We start from the raw sequence: 21443 nt of genomic DNA, 5'->3' as shown, positions 1-21443 counted from the left end.
CGTAAAGCGGACGGACAAAGACTCTGGCTCGGATGGTGTTGCGGGGCCGGGTTTGATACGCCGTGCGTCCCGTTGCACTCCGTGTCGCCAGGCTTCCTCTGGAGCGAGTCTGCTTCGACACCATCTTCAATCTTTATTTAAGCTCGTATTGCTTTGAGATTCGTAAAGATGGCGTTTCAGGGCTTAGGTTCTCGAGATGGTCAAACCATTAGTGTAAAACTACTACTCAAGAGCAGAGGCCCGATGCTCTGGGACGTCTCCGGTCTCGATCTGACGGAACGAGTCCATTGCCGTCAGGGAACATCATCCGGGTCTGCCAGTAGTAACGGCTGAAGCTTTACTTTTGAAGCGTCGCCGGACTTGCCTTCGTCAGACTGACGGGATGGTGGATGGGATATCGTGGTGGAAGGAACCAGGATTCAGTCGGTTAGGAGCGGAACAGTGCGGTCGGGTTCTTCCTGAAGCGGGCCCGCCCCGGGTCCAAGTACTTCCTCATTCCGACATGTGGCTGAAGCTGTTGATCGCAGTGGCTGGTGTTGGGCAGCTTGCCTTGGAAGTAAGGCAGTACTACCTTATTGGACGTCACCGGATGGATGTGGGTCCCGGCGACACAGGAGCAGCAACAGCACCGACGACGCATCACGATTAGCCTCATCATCGCCAACGTAACGCATCTAGCCTTGCTCATCAAGCTCGCATCACCTTCTCATCCACTTCGAGTCAGGGAGGACCTTTCCTCCGTCACAACTGCAATCATGAAGCCCGTCGTTGGTGCCGGCCTGGCATGGCAATGGTACGTGGGAGACAACGCGCCCTTTCGAAAGGACCCTGGAGACAACTAACCGTTCGACCTCGATTTTAGCACCGTCATCTCCGTCTTCGCAGTCGTCATCCTCGGTATCCTCGCTATTCTGTTCAACTCGAACCACCCGGAGCTTGTCGGCGGAAAGGAAGACCCCCAGAACGGCGGCGCCGTCGCGGGCACCCTCTTCGTCTCCGTGCTGGTCTACATTGTACGTCGCGTTCCGCCATCTCGTGACAACAACGAAGCAGACGCTTGGATGAGCATGTGCTAACCTCTTGGCTCTGTTGATAGGGTTTCTTCGTTTTCTGCGGCCTTCAGGGGCTCCTCCACATCCGGGAGAATCGACGAGGAGCGATCGCGTTGCAGTGAACCACGGGGGAGAAGAGCACTTGTACGGCATCAAAAGACATTACGGTTTCCTGGCGTTCGGCATCATGTTGGAATTATCTTTGCACCGCAGGCCTCGGAACTGCGTTCGATCGAGAGTGGGGTTAGCATCATCGGAGGGATGCTTGGGAGGCGTCGCTCCATTGAGAAAAGGAACTGCCCCCGATGTACGAAAGAATTGTTAGAGACCCTGTTTTGGGTCACGCATATAATAAGCAAGCACGAACTGTCAACATCCTGCTGTGGACGTCCGTGAGTCTCAAAGCAAATGTCGGTTAGAAGAGCTGACGTGGAAAGGCACTGCGATGATTCGACCTCAACGTCCAAGTACTGCCAACATGAGAGATGTTATCTGTGCCACTCGAGCACTGTTCACGTCTGTCTCCACAACTGTAAAGACCCTCGCGCTCTCGTATCTTACACAACAGTCAACTGGAGATTGAAGAGTCGGGTACGGCAGCGGTCATGAGGAGTTTCTGGTTGTAGAGCATTTTAGCTGTCGAAATGAGTAATACATACAATGTTATTACTATACATACATTTGTACACGATAAGTAAGTTCAACGCGAATGATTCATTTAGCATGTACCCTGAGATTAATCAACGCCAAGATCTACGTATCTGATCCAAGACGAGGCATCCACGGGCCATTATCAGCTTTCTAGCAGCAAACCGTCACCGTATTTCACATAGGGAAACTCGTGTCCCGGGTCGAACATGCCCGTCTCGGCATAGTACACCTCCCAGTGCTCCACCAACTTCTGCAGTATCTCGGGCTCGCTGTCGGCCAGGTCGTGGATCTCGCCAGGGTCCTTGTCCAGGTTGTACAGCTCCCACCGATCCTTGCCGCGCGGTGCCGTCATGTACAGCGCCTTCCAGGGTCCCTGACGGATGGCGCGGAGACCGAAGAGCTCCCAGCCGGTGATGTGGTGCTCCTCGTCGTGGAACCCGGCTGACTTCGCCGTCAGGTGCGGCACCCACGACTCGCCCCTCACGGGCAGGACCTCTCTCCCGCGGAACTCCGTACCGGGCGACGGCACACCGGCCAGTTCGAGGATGGTGGGCAGAACGTCCATGACTGTGGCAAACGAGTCCGTGTGGGAACCGGCCGCGGCCGCTCCGAGCGGCGGGTAGCGAATTAGGCACGGGCAACGGATGCCGCCTTCCGTGATCCACGTCTTGAAGCCACGCGACGGCGCCATGGATGCGCACGCCCACTCAGAGCCGTACCAGACGAAGGAGTCGCCCATGCCGATGTTGTCTATGCTGTTATTATAGTACTTATCAATAATGGCATTGACACTGCCCACGCTTCCCATCATCGGCAGGGCTTCGAGCATAGCGCCCTCGGCGCCGTTATCAGACATAAACAAGATGAAGGTATTGTCAAGCTCACCTGCCGCCTCGAGGTAGTCCACGATACGGCCGATGTTCTCGTCGATGAGTTCCATCATAGCGGCGAAGACCTCCATCTTGCGGGCCGACTCCGCCTTCTCAGCTGGAGTCATCTTCTCCCAGTTCTGCGATATCATAGGCGCCGGCTCCACCCCTTCCTTGATGATGCCCAGGTCGACCATTCTCTTGAGGCGCTTCGTCCTCAGCGCGTCGGGCCCGTCGTCGTAGAGGCCCTTGTACTTTTCTATCGTCTCCCGCGGCGCCTGCAGCGGCCAGTGCGGCGCTGTGAAGGCCAGGTAGGCGAGGAAGGGTTTCTCCGCCTCGGCATCGGTGCGACCCGAGAGCGTCGTGATCAGGTCATCGGTGAACGAGGTGGTGGAGTAGAAGTTCTCAGGGAGGTCGGCGGTACGGTCGAGGAACTCGGAATCCCGCATCCAGAACTTGCCGCCGTTCATGGGTGTGAAAATGCCGTGGGAGGGGTCGGAGAGCTGGGGCTCGTAGTTGAAGTGGTTGCCGCAGCCGGAGAGGAAGACGAAGCTCTTGTCGAAACCGCGCGCGTGCGGGCTCGTTTCCTTCGTCAGGCCGAGATGCCTGTGTGTTTGGACAAGACGTGGTTAGCCTCATGGTTCGTTGGGAATGGAAAAGTGAGTGGTATGATTTCAGCTACTCACCATTTCCCAGACATGAGGGTGAAGTACCCAGCGTCCTGGAGGATTTCTGATAGTGCCGCGACACGGAAATTCAGATAACCCTCGTAGCCCGGCTTCCCGTCGTACTTGGCCCGGTCAGCCATGTGTTCCACCAGCTGCCCGAGGCCTGCCAGATGGTTGTCCGTGCCAGAAAGCAACATGGACCGCGTGGGTGAGCAGGCTGACGCGGTATGAAAGTTGGTAAGCCTGACACCGTCTTTGGCGAGGCGGTCCAGGTTCGGCGTCTTGGTCTCACCCCCGAAGGGACCAATATCGCTGTAGCCCAGGTCGTCGGCCACAACGACGAGGAAGTTAGGCTTCTTCTTGGGTATCGAGCTCATGGCGACGGTTGACTGATGGGGCCCAGATTACAGATCGCAGCCTGGTCTCTGAATGCTGCTGAGGATGTACGGGGGTCTTATATGTACAAGTCAGAGATGAGAAAGCTCTGAGGGTGCGTGGTGAGAGAAACTCGGGCGAAGATGATAAAACCCCGCTAACACCTCGCGCTCAGTTTCGATGATGTCCCTCTCTACCATAATGAGCATCTCTGTGGGGTAACGAAGTAGAAATTCGGACCCTTTGTATGATGACGGGGAAGCACGGGGAGATAAAGCGTCACCGCCAAGATGACTCCCCACGATGTGCGTCCCAAGCCTTTCCCAAGCCGGGATAATGCAGGAGTTGCGAGTGGGTCGCATGACAGCCTCCGATGTCCCCACGGGGAAGAACGGAGATTACACGGGTTCGAGTCAGCCATTGGAGGGTTGTTTCTTCAAGATCGCTATCCCCTTACCCAGAATACTGAAAATGTACACCGTAGAACGGTTTTTGGGACCAGGTTTTGCTTTCCCCGCACTGAGCCCCAGGAAGCTGGAAAGAACTGGTGGCAGTTCCTGGGGTCGAATCGGACCCACGGGGAGCCATGGCCATTTGTTGATGTTATACATAAACCGACCGAACATCATTCCCACTCCTTTGACTGGTTCCAAGCTTTGTGTCTCTGCACTTATGTCCGACTACCTCTGAACGCGATGACGACTCAGCGCTCTCCCTGGTCCGTGGTGACCCCGATGCTACTCTACTCGAGTTTCTGCTTGCTCGTGGGAGACATGCTCTATGGCTACGACACGGGCAGTTTTGGAGGCGTTCTCGCGAACCAGGTGAGCAGTAGACTATCAGACGGGATCAAATAGCTGGCTGGCTGACTTCTATGCCAGGGTTTCATTAGACAATTTGGCACATACAACCCGCATACGGAAGCATACACCTTCGACTCTCTCCGTACCTCTCTTATATCGTCTTTGGCCTTTATTGGAAAGTTTATCGGATGCTTCGTCGCAGCGCCTGCCATAGAGAGGCTCGGTCATCGGAACGTCTTCTACCTATTGTCTGTCGTGTCGGTAATCGGCGTCATTCGTAAGTATTAGCCCTGTTGTTGTAGTGGTTGTGTTTCTCGCTATGGCTTTTGTTGGTGCTACTACCGCGCTCGAGACTTCAAAGACTGATGAGTCTTCTGTGGCAGTTGAGATCACGGCTGCAGATACCGCTGCCGGCACCGGGCGTTACCCGCAATTCATCGTCGGCAGAATCGTTGTCTACATCTCAGTCGGACTGGTCGAGGTCAACGTGACGTGAGCTAGCTTCCCATGAGGTTATGCAAACCGTGGAATGTAAACTAACAAGTCTACTTTAGCACCTACCAGTCCGAAATCGTCCCGGCCGCGTTTCGAGGTCTAGTCGTCATCTCGCTGCAGCTCTTCCTCAACGCTGGAACACTCGTCGCCACGGGCATCAACAAGGCCTTCTCTACCGATACTAGCCCTGTCGGCTGGAAGACGGTTACGGGCGTACAACTGGTGTTCCCAGCCTGTGAGTATCCCCTGTCGCTCCAAGAATTCTCCAAAACGGTCGTTAACCCATTCCGTCGTAGTGATCGCCCTCTTCACCCTTTTCATTCCCAGTTCTCCGCGTTGGCTTCTCTCCAAAGATCGAGAGGAAGACGCCGTCACGGCTCTCTGCCGCCTGAGGCCTAAGGAGGATGCTGAAAACGGCAATTGCGAGGCCGAGATTGTGGCTATTAGGGGGGCTCTCCAGAGCCATGTGCACAAGGGCACATGGACGGATCTTCTTCGCAGCACCAATTTCCGTCGAACGACTATTGTTATCGTGTACTACTTTTTCCAGCAGGTGAGGCGCCTACCTGCCACTCTTTCTTGATGATCGAAGTTGAATGGAACTCTTCTAACGTACTGGACTACAGACAACCGGCCAAGCCTTTGTCTCTACGTACCAAACAGTCTTCTATAGAGAAAACAGATACGCAGCTCACGCCTTCACCTACCCTATTATCAACAGCTGCCTGGGAATGATCGCAGTGCTCCCGTCCATGTACATGGTCGATAAAATAGGGTGCGTTTTCCTCGCCTACACGTCCCTTCTTTTCGGTGACTTGCTGCGCGGATAGCTCACTGACGATGCACACCTACAGTCGCCGGTACTCTCTCTTGATCAGCTTCTTCTTCCAATGCTTCTTCATGTACCTCCTCGCCGGCCTCGGCCAGCAAACCACCAAAACGGCAACGGAGAGCAACACCATCGTAGCTGCATTCATGCTTTTCGCCTTCAGCTATAACGTAAGTCCTCAGCAACTAGCAACTGAGATCCCCCTTCCAGATGATCCTACCTTGTACTAATGACTTGAATTCTGAATAGATGGGAGGCGCCTCGATCCCCTACCTCCTCGGCACCGAGATCCCTAACGCCTCTCTGCGGGAGAAGACGCAGTCGCTTGGCGCCGCCTGGAACGTCATTTGGGCTTTCGTGACCAACTTCATCATCCCGTACATGATCGATAGCATTCACTTCCAGGTCGGGTGGGTGTTTGGCAGCATCTCCCTGGCAGCCTTCATCTTCACATTCCTCGTCCTCCCCGAGACCAAGGTGAGTGCAGCCTCTTCCGACAACAATCTTGCCTGGAAACAGATTACTGACAACTACGCCGTCGTGCAGGGTCGGGCTCTGGAGGAGATCGATAACGTGTTCAGCGTTGCATTCAACCCCTTTCGCAGCTCGTCTGGCGCCTACGAGGGTGCCGCGCGTCGCGTTGGGCAGCTTGAGGGAGACAAGATCATGGCATCGAACGACATGGATAACAAGAATATCTCTACGGCCGACAAGCCGCACGTATCGCATGTTTAAGACATTTCGCGACCTAAATGAAGCTATGTTGGATAGAAATGATAGAAATAAATGGGTGTCTCTCCAGCTGAAGCTCTAGCAGATTGATAAAGTCCAATGCTCTGAGCCTTCGCGTCAGGAGAAGACTTGAGGAACTTTCACCCACTGTTGAGTTATATAGGACCATTATATGCTCGCTCTCCTGAATACGCCGGCGCGGTAGATCCTTTTCACCCTCATTACAAGAAGTGTTAATAATGCATTCTACGAACACAATGTTGGATCGAGTAAAAGCAGTTGTTATTAATGTCCAGTATTCCCGATGCCTCACTACTCATCATCATTATTTACTATCGATAAAGGGGTTAGCGCTTCTACCTCATTCCGGGTTCAGCAAACAAGAGCGCCATCTACCCAGCCATCGAATATACCCAGAGCCGCACAAGTTCATCACTTTCTACGTAGGTCAAGCACATGCGGCCCGCTTGCATTGAATCCAAACGTTTGGAAAGAGATACGACAAGAGCATTCTGATGTCTGCGTCCCAATCGCGTGTGGTGGTTCGAGGTGAAAACTCAATGTCGAGGGTCCAGATCAGCTTGGCAAGCACCAGACGCACTTCCAGATACGCGATATTTGACCCAGGACAACGGCGTGGTCCGACGGAGAAAGGTGTGATTGACTGCTTGTCATCGTTACTAAATCGTGCGTCGTACCAAATGTGGTGTGCGTCCAAGTATCGCTCTGGGTGAAATTCGCGTGGCAGAAAAAAATACTCCGGACAGTGAGCTGTCGCGAAATTACAAGTCTGGACCGTAACCTGCTCATATCAGTTTTTGTACGAGCGTCATTGCTTTCCGTCCAAGTCGACCTACCCCGGCGGGAACAAAATGACTATCAACGAGTGCTCCCGGACTGAACCTGGGAAGTCCAAAAGGGGCCGGGGTCATGAGGCGCAAGTCCTCATTGATGACAGCGTTGAGGTACGGACAGGATGATTGGACGGCCTCGGCGGTAATATCGGTGTAAGTGCTGAATGTTTTGCGGACTTCCTGTTTCAGTCGCTCCATCTTCTCTGGAGCAGCGCACAAGAACATGAGCGAAGAGATGATCACGTTGGTGACTGGGGCTAAAGCGCCCGCCACAAGGGAGTTGGCTTGAGCTATAATCCATTCGGGGCTGTGCGGCTCGGTTCCCTTTTCTGAAGGTGTTTCCGAGGAAGAAGGCATGACTGGTTGCAAGAGATCTGGGTGCCGAAGGGCTTGTAAGTTATCCCGTCGGACAAGCCTGGCACGCACTTGTTCTTGTACGGTTCCGCCAATAGATGGGATACCAGAGGTCAAGATCCATGGAACGAGACACGCGAAGAGAGGGAATTTGAGGAGCGGAAAGCGCTTGAGTACGACGAGCGTTGCTCCCAAATAAGGCAACTTGCGTGTTGCGATCAGGTCTGGTGATGGTACACCTGATTTCATGTCCGACGACGTCAGTTCGGCGGCCTGAATTCACACTACCTTCAAATAGCTGAGCTCACCTGCCTTGACGAGTGTCGCTTCTCGGCCGTATATAATCTCTCCAGAAATGTCTTGTACGAGGTATTCGGCCCACTGTCCTCGTTAACGGCGTGATCTGTGATATGAATCGCCCACCAGGTAGGTCCTCGGATCCGTGTACCTTGGTGATATCGACTTCGACGCGCTGTTCTAGTTGTAGAACAAACTCGTCAATGACCTGATGGATAACGCCCTGACAACTCTGGAGTGTATGAGAGCTAAATGCCGCTTTCAAATCGCGAGCAACCTCCGCATGCTTTTCCGGGTCGCGCACTGCGGCGATGCCCAGGTTTGGGAAGCCCGTGAATTCGGAATAGTCCTGTATGTCGGTCTTGACGAACGTCTCTCGTCCTTTGTGGGTGCTCCCATAAATGTCTCGGTACGCCTGCGGGCTGCGAAACGCAAGCTCGTTTGGAGCGATCCTAACGACATCGCCTGTTGTAGGTGAGCACTTATTCATTCTATGAGTAGCATGTTCGATACATACCGTAAATATAGAATTGGCGTTCGAGCGTCCACGGGTATCTACCGGACAGCCTGGGAAAGGTCAACAGCCATCCTCTATCGCTTCTTTGGCATCTTGCATCCTTGGTCCGTATGTCTTTGACGTAAAAGAGTGATTGAGAGATCAACGCCTGACAACTTACCAGTGAAACGAGTACCAAACATTGGATATAGCAGCCAGTTTTGGGCCGGGATACTTAGCCAAGGGATGCAACCAAAAGAGGTAGAAACCCCTAATGATAATGTATGTGAACAGCCCCACGGCGATGATCGAGAATGATATTACGAGCATGACTTTTTGAGATCGACGAAAGATAATATGTAGTGGCGGGGTTTGGTAGGTTGCGTAAGTCGTAGGGGGCCGATCGACCACCCTTCTTTAAGTTGGCATATCGGGAGATTTAATCGGATAGTTACTTGGAAACCTTGCCTTCAGCACTCGAGGGCGCAAGGCAGAGACGAGTTAGTGGTTTCTGACATGCCACAAATGGCTTTACGAGACGGATATGCAGTAGTCAAAAAGAGAAGCTTGATGGCGACGAGGAGTGTCTATGAATTGATTATATCGTCGGTCAATCGAAGACAGATGACTGGCACTGTCTGTGTCTACGCCGATACTGACCGAGCGCCAAAACACCCGAAACAATTGCACCGTCTTTGGAGAAATGCAGCAGGTAGTGGCAGCGTGCGAACCAAACAATTTCGGGTAATATTAAATTGTGTTTAGAACCTTCATGTAAAGTTACGTTTACAGAGTATTACTGGCTACCCGGGGAGGAATGGTATCTACGCCTGACATGGTGAGCCGGAAGTTCTGCTGGCCGGGGCAGTCCCGGACGATTCGGAGGTTCGGACGGAACTGGCACACATGCGGGGGATCCACATCTGATATAACGGGCAACTTCGCTCTACCTGTTGACGTGGAGGGTCTGACGATATATCGACCCAAGCTGTGGCCTTGGGAAGTGGGATATTGAGAGGATCAATCGCCCTGACCCCAGCCTGGCTTATATGATCCACGGCATCCTATCTTCTTGTCTTTAAATCAGATTATTTTGATACACGAGCTTCGTTTCCGGCCATCTGTGTAGGCCCGGATCAAGACTTACATCTATCTGGGGATGATCAACGAAAGACTATTTTGGGGGCCAATTAAGATGGTTCATCCGGCTTCAGAATGTATTCGATCGGTCAATTTCCGTCAGAGTTAATTACCCAGACCGGTTCCAGTCGGTAATCTCTTCTAGATCTCACCCACCGAGTTTGCAGCAATTGCGAACCAACTTTCTCGCATCGCTGTACAGCGACATCAACTGGAACATGACATCATTTGCCAATTCAACGAAGTAATCAGTTCGGGCGCATCAAAAACTAAATTTATGCAGTATTGACAAGGTCATTTGACGTCAGAGAGCCGCAGAGAAGAGTACCATGCATTTACGACGATCCGTGTTGGGGCTGTACCAGAAGCCGGGACGCTATCTTGCGTGCTTGCCCCGACGCAATTGATAAAGAAGACAGATCACTTGCAGCATCAAACATGTCTTGCCGATAAGCCCCAGGCTCACTGGATGGCGTTTTCCTTCTGCATGGAACTATCCGGGTCATGAACTGGCATGCATAACAAAATGCGCCATTCATTGGCCCGTCAGCCTCACTTGTGTAACTGAATGAGGCCGTACGGAGTCGCCTGCAGCAACTTTATGCAATCAGCTATGCTAATGCAACGCTTAGAAAACAGACCACAGCTCGTGATGTCGCTTCGGCAGGTCTCTCTGGGTGGAGCGCAGGCCGCATGCTGAGGCCGCATCAAGCAGGCTCTGGCCAGTTGAGAAGTACTTCAGAAAGTGAAGCTGAGAAGTGTTGTACTGAGGGTAAAGTAAGCCTCCGTTGGAAAGGTAAGAAGCGAATTCGAGAAAAAGCGGATTTGATGCTAATGACGTCCAGATAGGCGAAATGTCAGAACTATCGTGGTTGAGAATAGCTTCACCGAGTTTCAGATTGTGAGGCCCTTGAAGGGTTTCACGTCCTTCCAGTAGGTGCATTGTTAGGCAACACGGTGCAGAGGATGCCTCACAGCCTGCTTGAGTACGACCAAGTTCGAGCCAGGAGTGGTGGATGCTGATTGATCGAAGCTGCATGAACGGCTCATACCTCCGCATTTTACCAATTGGAGGAGAACCGGGTGCGACGATTGCCAGCTCAGAGACCACGCGCGGCACTCCTCACCTCGGATAATCGGGGGTTCAAAATCTTCTCTATTCATCTCTGAAATGCTCGGCTTCAGGATCATGGTGTTTGGTTCTTCAACCCCAACGCTTCGATATCGCGTGTGACACGACAACCGATTAAATCCCTCTCAAGATCTCTCGTCGCCTGATTCGGGGTTGGACGTACCGAACCCTTATCTCAACGGATTCCGGGAACCGTCGATTCCATCATGATGGGTCGGGGACAGCGAATGTACTACGACTCCCCAAGTCACTATGGGATAAGCGTCGCAGGTGAGCCTGCATACGACGACTCCCTGGTCGACGACAGCGACCCCGAGCCTGAACAACCGACCCGGAGACATAGCAAGGCAAGGAGCGTACAGTTTGACTTGCCATCAGAACAGCCTTCCACACGCTCGGTTCGCACACATCGCATGAGAAACAGAACTGACGAACGACCGCCGAACCCATTTGCTGCTGCCCCGATTCCGCCAGCAAGCCAATATAGGCCGCCGCCGATTCAGACCCAACTGCCACCCTCACATAGTTACGGCGAGAATCCTTTCACTCCCACAAACCTGGCACCACAACAACGACATTCGTATGCTCCCGGCCCTTATCCACCGCCTACTGCTTATAACGGCTATCCCGCCTACTCGTATCCTCAGAGCGCACCTCCCCCAAGGCCACTCTCCACCAACTTCCTTCAACCTAACCCTTTCGCACGCCCACAAGACCAGCCTGCATCGTATGCAGAAGATCCCAGGCAGTATTACGGAGCCCCGGTTCCTACTCGGTCACGGTCAGTAGCACAACATGGATCAAGGTACGCGCGACCGCAGCCGCGACCGATCCAGATATCACAACCTACACGGCCACCCTCACGACTAGAGCACGAAGTTGAACAAGTCCAGAGAACGAGTGACCTTCTGTATCAGCAACAAGTAAGAGACAGGCGAGATGCCGCCAGGGCAAGGGCTGCTGAAAATGAGGCAGCAAGATTAAGAGACGAAGCTCTGCGCAAGGAGATGGCGAAGATTAACCTTGGCTTCAACGAGCTACGACAGGAACTACGGCATCAAGAGATACATTCGGAGCCCGAACTTCGGTCGGAATACGGTATGAGGATGTACTCGGCGCCGGCACGATCCGTACCGGATCAACAGCCCTACTGGGACGATCTGAACGGCGGGCAACCGGACTTACATCAACAAGAAATGGACCAGCTGTTGGAGGGAAGGAGGCTCGAGCCTCAAAGTTACGGGGACCCGAGAAGACAAGGGGGCTTCTACAGCGACAAGGTGGAATTCGATCGATTGTCGACTATGAGCTCCCGGGTCGACCCTGAACACATGCAACGAGCGATCCAAGCCGGGGTACAAGTGGCGCTCAGCGAGCTAGACGGCTACGCGTTCCCCCCTTCACCCACAGCACAACGATCATCAACCCACTACGGAGCCGGAGACCCCTCTCGTCCACGGCAATCTGCATGGCAAAATGGAATCTACAGAAGCGAGACAGCGGTCCCGCAAAGCACCCCTTTTGATCCTCCAGAATCCCCTACACAGCGTAGGCGTGTGCCCCAACACGCATCGAACACACCCCAGACCGAAGCAGAGTGGGTAGGGAGACCACGCAGACACCGCGCGGCACGAGAGGCCGCACGAGAGATGAACACGGCCGCCCAGAGGAGCAATGCGCCGGCGCGGGCTGCAGCTCAAGCGGACAACGTCGGGGCACCTCTGTCGAGAGCGGAGCCGCCGAGGAGCAGGACTCTCATGAGCGGCGGACGGGGCCCGACGTATGAGGAGGTGAGGGAAGAAACCGAAGCTGGCACATTAGTGCGGAGGATTCCGGCTGACCAAGTCGGACCTAGGAGACAACATCCAAACGGATACCAAGAACCATATTTTGAGGACGGCGAGGAGGAGGATTTCATGTCGGATGGGGAGTCGGATGGGTCCAGGTTGCGGCCGCCGCCTGCGCCGGAGCCGCCTAGGTGATGGACTTGGATGTGAGTTCGTGGGGTTGGGAGCGATGGTAGAATGGAAACCAGAGGCGCAATGTGTGGAAGCGATGAACTACTCAGAGTACTCATGTGATATACTTACACTTACTCGGTCTAAGTATTAGTATGCTACTCATATCCCAGCTCAGACTTGATACCCCTATACAGTTGTCAGTGAGCCGACTGCTGCGTGATGGCAGTAAGAATGCAAGGCGCTGGGCTTCACACGTTGTCGTCTTTTGAATGACTTATACCGAACATCATTGACGGAACTACGGTGTTCTTGGCGTCGAGGAAGAACTCAAGCAAACGATGCAGGCCCAGCAGCACTTTTTCTTCTCAGTCCATTTCGCCATAACATCAATCTAGTTAGTTTCTCATTATGTTCTGGATTGACTCCTCGTACGTGCTATGCGCTCGTCTACCTATAATCACACGCTGAACTTTTGTTGCTTAAACAATTGATGCAGTCTTCTCGATCCGTTGTCCTAGTAGCCAAAGCATACCTCGTCACAAGTGGCATTGGGTGGTGAACATAGACGAAGCCCTGTAAAGAACCCGGCCTCTTCTGACCCACACATCGAGTTCAACCCAGCTCCCGTCATCTCCGTCTCCAGATTATCACCGTCATATTTCTCTTGTTATTTTCTTGTCAGAGCCCCCAGCTGGGGTTGAAACCTTCGGATCAACGTGACGAAGAACAAACTCGTCAAGCAGGCAATTCCCAAGCAAGTAGTATATCCGGCGTCAAAAGCCACACAAGACGGCGCCCTATTCTGCGTGTCAGTTCCATAAGTATAGCAGTTTCATGGATGACTAGATACTTGCTCTCAGCCTGAAGAGGAGTGCAGTATGTGGGATGCTCCTTGTTAGTCCCTGACCGAAACCACAACGGACCCGATCTGACGTCTATCGTCTTCCCACTTGAACGAACTATACTTAGCGTATTTTGGTTTAAAAGCCTTTGTGAGGACAGCATAGTAGTCCTGAACTGAGCTCTTCAATTCGTTGGTAACGTGTGGTTGGAATCCGGGAGCTCTAATGATCCTTAAAATTCGCGACGCAACTTGGAAGTCGTTAAAAGAAATGTCCTCCCAGGGCGGGAGTAGACTGTCGGGCAAGTGAGAGATCTCGTCCACTGACATGCCACGCCGCGCCGCCGGTTCTTCAAACGAATCTCCGGCAGGCACCGTCGGTAGAAGGTGTCTCCATCTTGCTGTTCACTAACATCGGGACCAAACTTGAACTTGTCATCCCCCTGCTATCCTTCATCACTTTCCATATATTACAACAAGTATTCTTCGCTGCGAGTGTCTTGAATTGCCTGTCCGTACTTGCCTCACTCAGTCACCGCCCGATCATATATTCTCCGGTTGGGGATTTAGGTCAGTTCAATACCCGGAAGCTTTGGTTGAACCGTCTGGAGAGATGACGAAGAAAAACATGGTTGGTTGTTTATGTACTGCGTACTGCGAATGATTCTTCTGACCCAACGCAGGATACGGCTCACGTGAGATACATGTGCTCATACCTGACATGAACATAGAAATCATGTGCGTCTGTAAATCATCCCAAGCTATACAGCGGTATCAGGACCTCGTCCGCTTTATTTGATTCGATAACGAAATGACACCAAAGCACAGGATTGACTCCGAGTTTTGCGTTCGCACAAGAGACCGAGTTGCTATTCACCAACCTTCCTATATAAGCCGCAGTGCAAACCACTTGAGTACCTTAGGAACCCCACACGGTGCATTCGGCGCAGACATGGTGCAGTCCGCCGTCTTTTCTTCCTAGCAGAATACGTCCTAAGGGATTTCAGACTCTCCATGATCAAGTCCCTGAACGACATTTCGACGACCGCGTCTTTTCCATGTTCCGGCGCGAGTACCACCGTCATCCTCCATCGCTGTCGTCTGAGTATTACCCATATCCAATAATACACCTGCGTCCCTCAACTCAGTCGAACTGACGTCAACTAGAGCAAGTACCTGAAACATTGATCATCCTGAGCCGAATCCAGCTGAGCATCAATGTCAGACCAGCCGCCATTCCCCGCTGCCTGGCTTCCGGACAGGTGAAGAATCCTGTTCGCTTACATATTAACTGACGCAGAAGTTACTCAAGACTTATCCGGATAGCGAAGTATGAGCTGGCGTAACATGGAGCACAGCGTTTTATGGAGGTTTCTATACTGACGCAAGACAACTTCGTCTTAGACTACGTTTCGTAGCTCAACGACAGTATATTAATTACATTCAGATGTCACTTTTACCCTCGAAGCAATGAAATGGCAAGTCTGTGTTGACGATTTGTCACGTCATCAAGGAACATCTGCCATCGCTTTGCACTGGACCGTTCTATCAGGGGGCTATCAAATAGACTTATGTTATAGATCAACGTGCAATAAATGTCGTTCATCATCGCCGCCTCTAGATTATTCCCAAATCATTCATACCTCTCAACATCATCTCGCAACCAATCCGTTAACATCATCGATTCATCAACCAACTAGTCCAAGATAACCGTTACGTCCACAAACCAGTCAACTCTTCGAAGAAGCAACCAATCGATGTGTTGAACGATTCACGAAGAAAGAAAACACATGCTTTTAAAAGGACCTCTTCAGCCGAGAATGTGAACCAAGGACAAAAGGCCCGCATCCTCTCATGCATCCATGATGCGCATTTCGAATCCTAGACGGATGCCAGGAGACCCGACTCGCCTATATCATAACCAACACGCAGGACAAATTCTTATCCCGCCCAGCTGTCGCAGAGACTCATCTCCCACTCAAAAGGTTCAGGATGAAGGAGATAGACTCTCACCGACTGTAAGGCTTCCTTCGCGGATTGCTCTGGCCAGCTGGAGATCCTCCCTACGTAACATATGTCGGGTAAGGTACGTACGCAACCCAGAACGTCAGGTCGATAAACCCGATCGATCGATACTTCTGCTGACGCCCGTCGTCGTCTTGTGGGTATACGCCAGATGTCACATCATCTCTCTGTGTTACCCGAAGGACCAACAACGAGCCGTCAACGTCGGTTTCTTGCGCGATCTGTTGTTGATGACTGAATGACGCAACCAGCCGATTACGAACCCCACGAAGCAGTCCTGCTCCGTAAGGTTCGAGATGACGAACGTCGGTTGCGAATATATACCATCTTAGGAAAGACAGGCATCCGAACTACATCTCACAGACTTGACATCTAACATTCAAGCGGAAGAGTACCATCACGGGCGAAGCCAGTACGCAAAACATCGAATTCATACTGCAACTTGGTTTCGAACAGATGGGTATCCATTTCTATTACTATTCATATAAATATCCTGTACATCTAAGCTTCTATGCTAATGGAACACACGAGTCTACTCTATATCATGATGTGTCCAATGCTAGAATCACTAGTAGCAAGAGCTCAGAGCAGGGAATGGCGAAGAAGAAAAATGCTGCGCCTGGTTTGTAGCAGAATGCCCCCCGTTTTATCATCAACTTCATCACCATCTAGTCTCAGTAACGTCCTAGGTTCGTTTCTCTCGTCAACTGGCGTGAGGCGTGGCGTGATGTCATTCTTTCGTGATTTGAGGGGGCTCGATCTGACCGAGCCGCTTTCATAAGCCATGAGGGTTACATGGCGCGTTGAAGAGCGCATGAAGTCTACTGCTCTTGCTGAAGGCAGCATGACGCTATGGTCGGTAGTGCGTCGTGGGTACATGGAGAACAGTACCCCCGGAAGAGCCTTTGACAAGAGCAAGGCTCAGTCTCTTGCGGATGAGGGCTGTCAGGCAGCCTCCGGACACTGAACTCGCAGCAGGAGCCACCAGTGACCGGAGCCCGCCGAACCATAAGTGGCATTGCATTACCGGATATTAAAACTTCGGCGAATGACCCTCAGAACACGGAGCATTCTCCCTGGGCTCTCCTGAAAGCATCCTCAAAGAAGGACTGCATCGCCGTGTAGTGGAAGAGGATACCGCCAAGGACAGCCAGGTGCCACAGGTTGTGGCTTCCGCCGATGTAGTCGAACATGCCGGGACACCATCTCTCGGGGATCTTGCTGGCGTACACGAAGGCGCCAATGAGGTATACAGATATGGACTTGGCGATGGGCGTGTAGAAGGTCCACACGAAGTCCGGGCCATGGGTGAAGTACAACTGCAGAATCGGCAAGAAGCCAGTTGCGCCGAGGCCGACGAAGAAGGCGACGCGCGCCCAGGCCATGTCGGCTCCGTTGAAGGTCGGGTGCCAGGGGAGGATGACGCCGCCGATGCCAAGGATGGCGGTGGTCGTCATGTACGTCCAGCGGCTGATGGGGTCGCAGTAGAAGGCGGTGTACTCGGTCGTTACGATGGATGCCGCGATTAAGAGGGAGATGCCGGTGTAATCCACGCACGCGAAGATGGAAATTGCGTCGACGTCCGCTACGGCGTTCATGGTGTGCCAGATGGTGGAGCATACGAGCGTTAAGCAGGCCGTGAAGAAGAAAACAGCAGCGATGAAAATGTCCGTCTTGGTGCTGAGGGAGAAGTTGACGTTTCGCGGGTAGAAGTAGAGTGCTACGGCGAGCACGATAACCAGACCGATGGCGTGAGACCAGATGTTGACAAGCTCGTTGGAGACGCCGAAAGCAGACCAAATGCACTCAAGCTTCGACTCCGTAAAGCGATATCCGTTGCGAATATGCGGGTTGATGCGCCAAGGGTTGGGCAGGTCGTCGTAGGTGATCAGCTTGGTCTTCCTCGCGCGCGCAATCGCTTGCTCGATCTTCTCCTCGAGACTCTCCGCCGCGCGCATGGCCCGCTCAATACCCTCGTCCACAACCTCCCTCGCAAGCCCGATACCGCCGTCAACGACCCTACGGCCCTCCGACATGAAGGCTCCTGCGGTGCTGGCAGCGTTGGCCAGGCCCTGCTCGCGCAGCTTGTAGGCGCGGTTCTCGAATTCGGTGAGCATGTCGTCGAGCAGCTCGATGCCGACGCGGGCCTTTTCGTTGAGGGACTCGGCGGAGTCGAGGGCTTCCTGGTAGCGGGCCTCGAGGGTCTCGACCATGATGTGCAGGCGGCGTCGGCCTGCGCCGAGGACTTCCTCCGAGGCGTGGGAGCATCGTGCGCGAACGGTCTGGAGGGTGGAGAAGGCACGGGAAATGCTTGCATCGAAGGTGAGTTCGCCATATTCCTCGATGAATTCGAGGCGGCGCTCGAGTTCGGTGAGGAAGAGGTCGACCTGTTTGGTGTGACCAGGCACATGTCAGCAACCGCAGCTCTCTTTTTTGTGTTTCCGCATGTTTTGTCCGAGCTCGGTGGGGGGCAAGTGTAACCAAACAAAAAAAACCACCACTGGGTGTAAAACGTACCTTTAGCAACAAGTGCTCCTCTCCGTCCATGATGTGGCTGACAATTGACTTGCGTCTGGGAATGAAGGAGGAGTGTCGTCGTCTGCGGGCGAGTTCGGTGCCCTCAGTTTGAAGGCCGGAGCTGGTGGCCACGGCGATATCTTCGTCGTCCTGAACGGCAGCGCCGGAGCAGGGAGACTTGAGCGAAGCCATACTGGCGAGGGGGTCCATAACTCGTCTATAAAAGGATGCAAAGTAGGTTTCCCAAGCTCGAGGGGTTTCGGCCTCGGCAGGAAGGGGGTGCAGACCGGGATGGTCGGTCAGCAACCAAGACGGTGCGATGTAAGTTCGCCGTCGAGTGGTATGGTTTGTAACGAATAGATGTCCCAGGGGCTTGGGATTGGCCGTATGTGGCACCGGCAAGCAAGATAATGCAGGACGTAGTTGGCGGCTCTGCGGTGGTGAAGTCGTCGAACGCCTCTGGTGTGGGTTGCAATTATGGTGGGCGAGCCGTTTGATGGTTTACCAACGAGACCACGGGCGGGAGGCGAGGGAATCGATTGGCTTATACCTAATGAATCCCAAAAAAGTCCGAGGGAGGGGACTGGGAGTGGAAGTCAGGGACGGCGGAGGTTTGGGCGGCGCGCTTTGTGTTCGGCTTCTCCACGAAATAAAATGCTTCTAGTCTGTTGAGGGAGGGGGTCGATTTGCGGGCGGGATCTCAACAATGCGGTAGTGATTGGCCCGGATGTCCAAAAACGTGTGTGCAGAAGAAGCGCAGACGTGCAGATCGGCAGGATACCTGGACCCTGACAGGAGGAGCTGGAGCTGGAGCGGCGGAGGAGGCGAACTGCGACTTCGGGCTTGTGAATGTTCGCTCCCTGTGCGACTGAGGGAGGCGCTGTGGTCGTCCGCACGTGGTGTACTTCGTTCGTCCTGTCTTTTTTTGCTACAAGACTTTGAGGTATGTTGGTGCTTCGGATTTGGCGAGCGTGGCAAGGTATGGAGGGAGAAGATAAGAGAGCTGGATGAGGGGCAAGAAACAGAGAAGCTACTGAGCGGGTTTGGAAAAGAATCAACCGAGTTGTTATTACTGTTGCTTGGTTGTCGTGGGCGGGTACAGTAATATCAGCAGCCAAGCTTGCGCGGCGAATAAGCAACAGAACAACACGTCTTTGAACTCAGTCCCCCGAAAGTCGGCGGGCCGAAAAAGTGAGTTGAGAAGGAGAGAGGATTGAAGGAAGAGGGATCAAAAAGAACTCAAAGGTAAAGAGGTAAGAAAACAATTACGAAGCCAAGTGACCTTCGGAAGGAGTATGCGTACCCCAAGCCTGCCGAGGAAGCACTATGCGGTTGAGATTACCTGACGGATATACAAGGACGAGACCGGGGTGGTCATTTTCTCGGCATCAGTGTCCAAAAAAGGTCATGAGCGCAAAGGAGAGAGAGATGGAGAAGGGAGGAGGAGGGTCCGCATCGGAAGGAAGTGGGAGACAGAGGGAATAACAACATATCACTAAGAGGAATTAGATACCTAGGTAGAGTGCTAGATAATTAAAAGCGCTCTCGCTTTGTCTTTGCTGTTGCAGTTGTTGCTGATCCTATTGCCCAACTGAAACTTTACCTTTACCTTTTAACGCAAGACATGATAGCGCACATTAGACATTGGACAACAACGAGATTTGCATAGGTACAGATACGAACTTACGAAAGCCCGAATGGAGATTCTCCAGCGCAGAGATGGGAAGCTTGGCAGGGATCAGAGAGGTCTGAGGGGGACCTGAACTCCCTCTCTCTTCCCGCGCGGCGCGCATTGCTGCAATGAGAATTTGGGAACGTCCGGTAAAGTTCGGCCCAGCGTGGGCACCGTGGCGGACCAGGCGTAATGGCCGCCCAATAGCGTCATTTCGATCCCATGCATGGATATCCACTCTCCAGACTGACTGAGGGACTGGTTGATGAAAGACGACTTGAAGGAAGACAGACAGACACCGCAACACTGCAACACACCGACCGCATTGCCGCAGGACGCCGCAGGTCGCAACGCAACAAAGCTGGGCCGCTGTTGTCAATGCCTGTGACCGCCCCCGACGGGGGAGAGGGGGCTGCTTGTTCCTGAGTCCTCCCCCACGCAGGTGCCAGCAGGTACGAATACTACTCTACTCTACTCTACCCGATGGGGGTAATCAAGTCTCTTGTTGAAGAAGCAGGTGACAGCGCAGAGGAACCAGCACCAGAACCAGCACCGGCACTAGCACCAACGTCAGCGTCAGCGCCAACGAGATCTTGACGTACCTTACCTGCTCAAAAAAGTCGAAACGATCCGCGGTGAAGAGCATACTGCATAAGGTAGGTAGCCCCCAAGACCTTGGCCATATCCTTACGCAGTGATGACTGGTTGGCAAAGCATATGCCCGTCTGTTTCGGGGTCCTGATCGCCGCCAAACTACAAATATTACCTTTGATATTACCCAACTCAGTGTCCTTCGGATGTCATCCATGATCCAAGATGTGATCTCGCTCACAAGACTCTCTCCCGCCCCTAGCGTGCCTGGTGACGGCGATTTCCTAAGAAGGCCGTGATATCTAGCCCAAGCACCAAAACGATGACGGCTCTCTGCTAGTGAGGCGGAAGATCCCTAAAATGTCTCGCTCTGTGGAAAATGTTCCGGCTGAGTCTTGATGATCTTCAAGATCCATCATCCGCGGCCCCAGGATGACTAAGACCTGGAATGCGAATGAATGAATATGACTGGCTCTGGCGGCCACAACATTGTGGAACCTGCTCATCATGGGTGGGACGGCACGGCGTCCGTCTGCAAGCTGCAGGAGCGGACATGGCGGTAACACTCCAGGTCCTCCAACCCACTGCGGAAAGAAAAGAGAAAGAAAAAAAGTCACCAGCACGGTCCCCGCGGCTGCGTCAGTTGTCCAACGTCCGCCTCGTTGCTCCATCGAGCTTTCCGCTTCATCTTGTGGAAGCGCTAGGCTAACGACAAGAAGCCGCCGCAGCAGCAGCCCTGCACCTCAAACCCTGCAACATCCTCTCCGACCGGCGACCGCCCCGTGCCTCCAGTCCAGGTCCCTTTTCCTCCACCACCACGATCAACCACCCCGCCGAAAGCGCCCGAGCCGTTCGACGTCCCGCGCGCCTCCCCTGCCCTGTCCTGTCTGTCCGATACGGATACCGATCCCATCTTTCAGCCTTGCCCGACGCGGTCGCGCGACCCAGGCCAAGCCGACACGAGCCAGACCCAGACTCCGGCCCAAACGACGACTCAGCCATCCGCCCAGCCGCATCACAAGCTTTCCCGTTCGCGACGACAAGCGTCTCCTCCAGGAGAAACCATCCTCAGCCTCGTCGCAACCTCTA

The 21443-nt window shown here is 53.3% G+C and overlaps 6 protein-coding genes across 6 annotated transcripts; 3 read left to right on the top strand and 3 right to left on the bottom strand.

The window, feature by feature from the left end:
- Positions 1-593: 593 nt before the first annotated feature.
- On the top strand, positions 594-1076 carry CkaCkLH20_03275 (uncharacterized protein; the record flags this gene model as incomplete). Its single annotated transcript, XM_038885994.1, has 2 exons — positions 594-793; positions 863-1076. 2 exons carry the CDS (start codon positions 594-596, stop codon positions 1074-1076), a joined length of 414 nt encoding a protein of 137 aa, XP_038748503.1.
- Positions 1077-1845: 769 nt separating this feature from the next.
- CkaCkLH20_03274 (Arylsulfatase) lies at positions 1846-3617 on the bottom strand (the record flags this gene model as incomplete). The annotated part of the gene is made up of 2 exons (XM_038885993.1): positions 1846-3178; positions 3259-3617. The coding sequence occupies 2 exons, from the start codon at positions 3615-3617 to the stop codon at positions 1846-1848; spliced, it is 1692 nt and encodes a 563-aa protein (XP_038748502.1).
- A 693-nt stretch (positions 3618-4310) lies between these two features.
- Positions 4311-6477, top strand: CkaCkLH20_03273 (uncharacterized protein; the record flags this gene model as incomplete). Its single annotated transcript, XM_038885992.1, has 8 exons — positions 4311-4439; positions 4497-4695; positions 4802-4910; positions 4973-5148; positions 5210-5466; positions 5540-5688; positions 5768-5912; positions 5992-6477. 8 exons carry the CDS (start codon positions 4311-4313, stop codon positions 6475-6477), a joined length of 1650 nt encoding a protein of 549 aa, XP_038748501.1.
- A 1484-nt stretch (positions 6478-7961) lies between these two features.
- Positions 7962-8805, bottom strand: CkaCkLH20_03272 (uncharacterized protein; the record flags this gene model as incomplete). The annotated part of the gene is made up of 4 exons (XM_038885991.1): positions 7962-8063; positions 8131-8444; positions 8497-8546; positions 8657-8805. The coding sequence occupies 4 exons, from the start codon at positions 8803-8805 to the stop codon at positions 7962-7964; spliced, it is 615 nt and encodes a 204-aa protein (XP_038748500.1).
- Positions 8806-11754: 2949 nt separating this feature from the next.
- Positions 11755-12729, top strand: CkaCkLH20_03271 (uncharacterized protein; the record flags this gene model as incomplete). The annotated part of the gene is made up of 1 exon (XM_038885990.1): positions 11755-12729. The coding sequence occupies one exon, from the start codon at positions 11755-11757 to the stop codon at positions 12727-12729; it is 975 nt and encodes a 324-aa protein (XP_038748499.1).
- A 3900-nt stretch (positions 12730-16629) lies between these two features.
- On the bottom strand, positions 16630-18283 carry CkaCkLH20_03270 (izh family channel protein; the record flags this gene model as incomplete). Its single annotated transcript, XM_038885989.1, has 2 exons — positions 16630-17961; positions 18092-18283. The coding sequence occupies 2 exons, from the start codon at positions 18281-18283 to the stop codon at positions 16630-16632; spliced, it is 1524 nt and encodes a 507-aa protein (XP_038748498.1).
- Between the last annotated feature and the right edge of the window lie 3160 nt (positions 18284-21443).

The sequence above is a fragment of the Colletotrichum karsti genome (genome assembly GCF_011947395.1).
Source record: "Colletotrichum karsti strain CkLH20 chromosome Unknown Scaffold8, whole genome shotgun sequence".
Taxonomy (NCBI): domain Eukaryota; kingdom Fungi; phylum Ascomycota; class Sordariomycetes; order Glomerellales; family Glomerellaceae; genus Colletotrichum; species Colletotrichum karsti.
The sequence above is the reverse complement of the archived record's forward strand: the minus strand, read 5'-3'. Positions and strand labels throughout refer to the sequence as shown.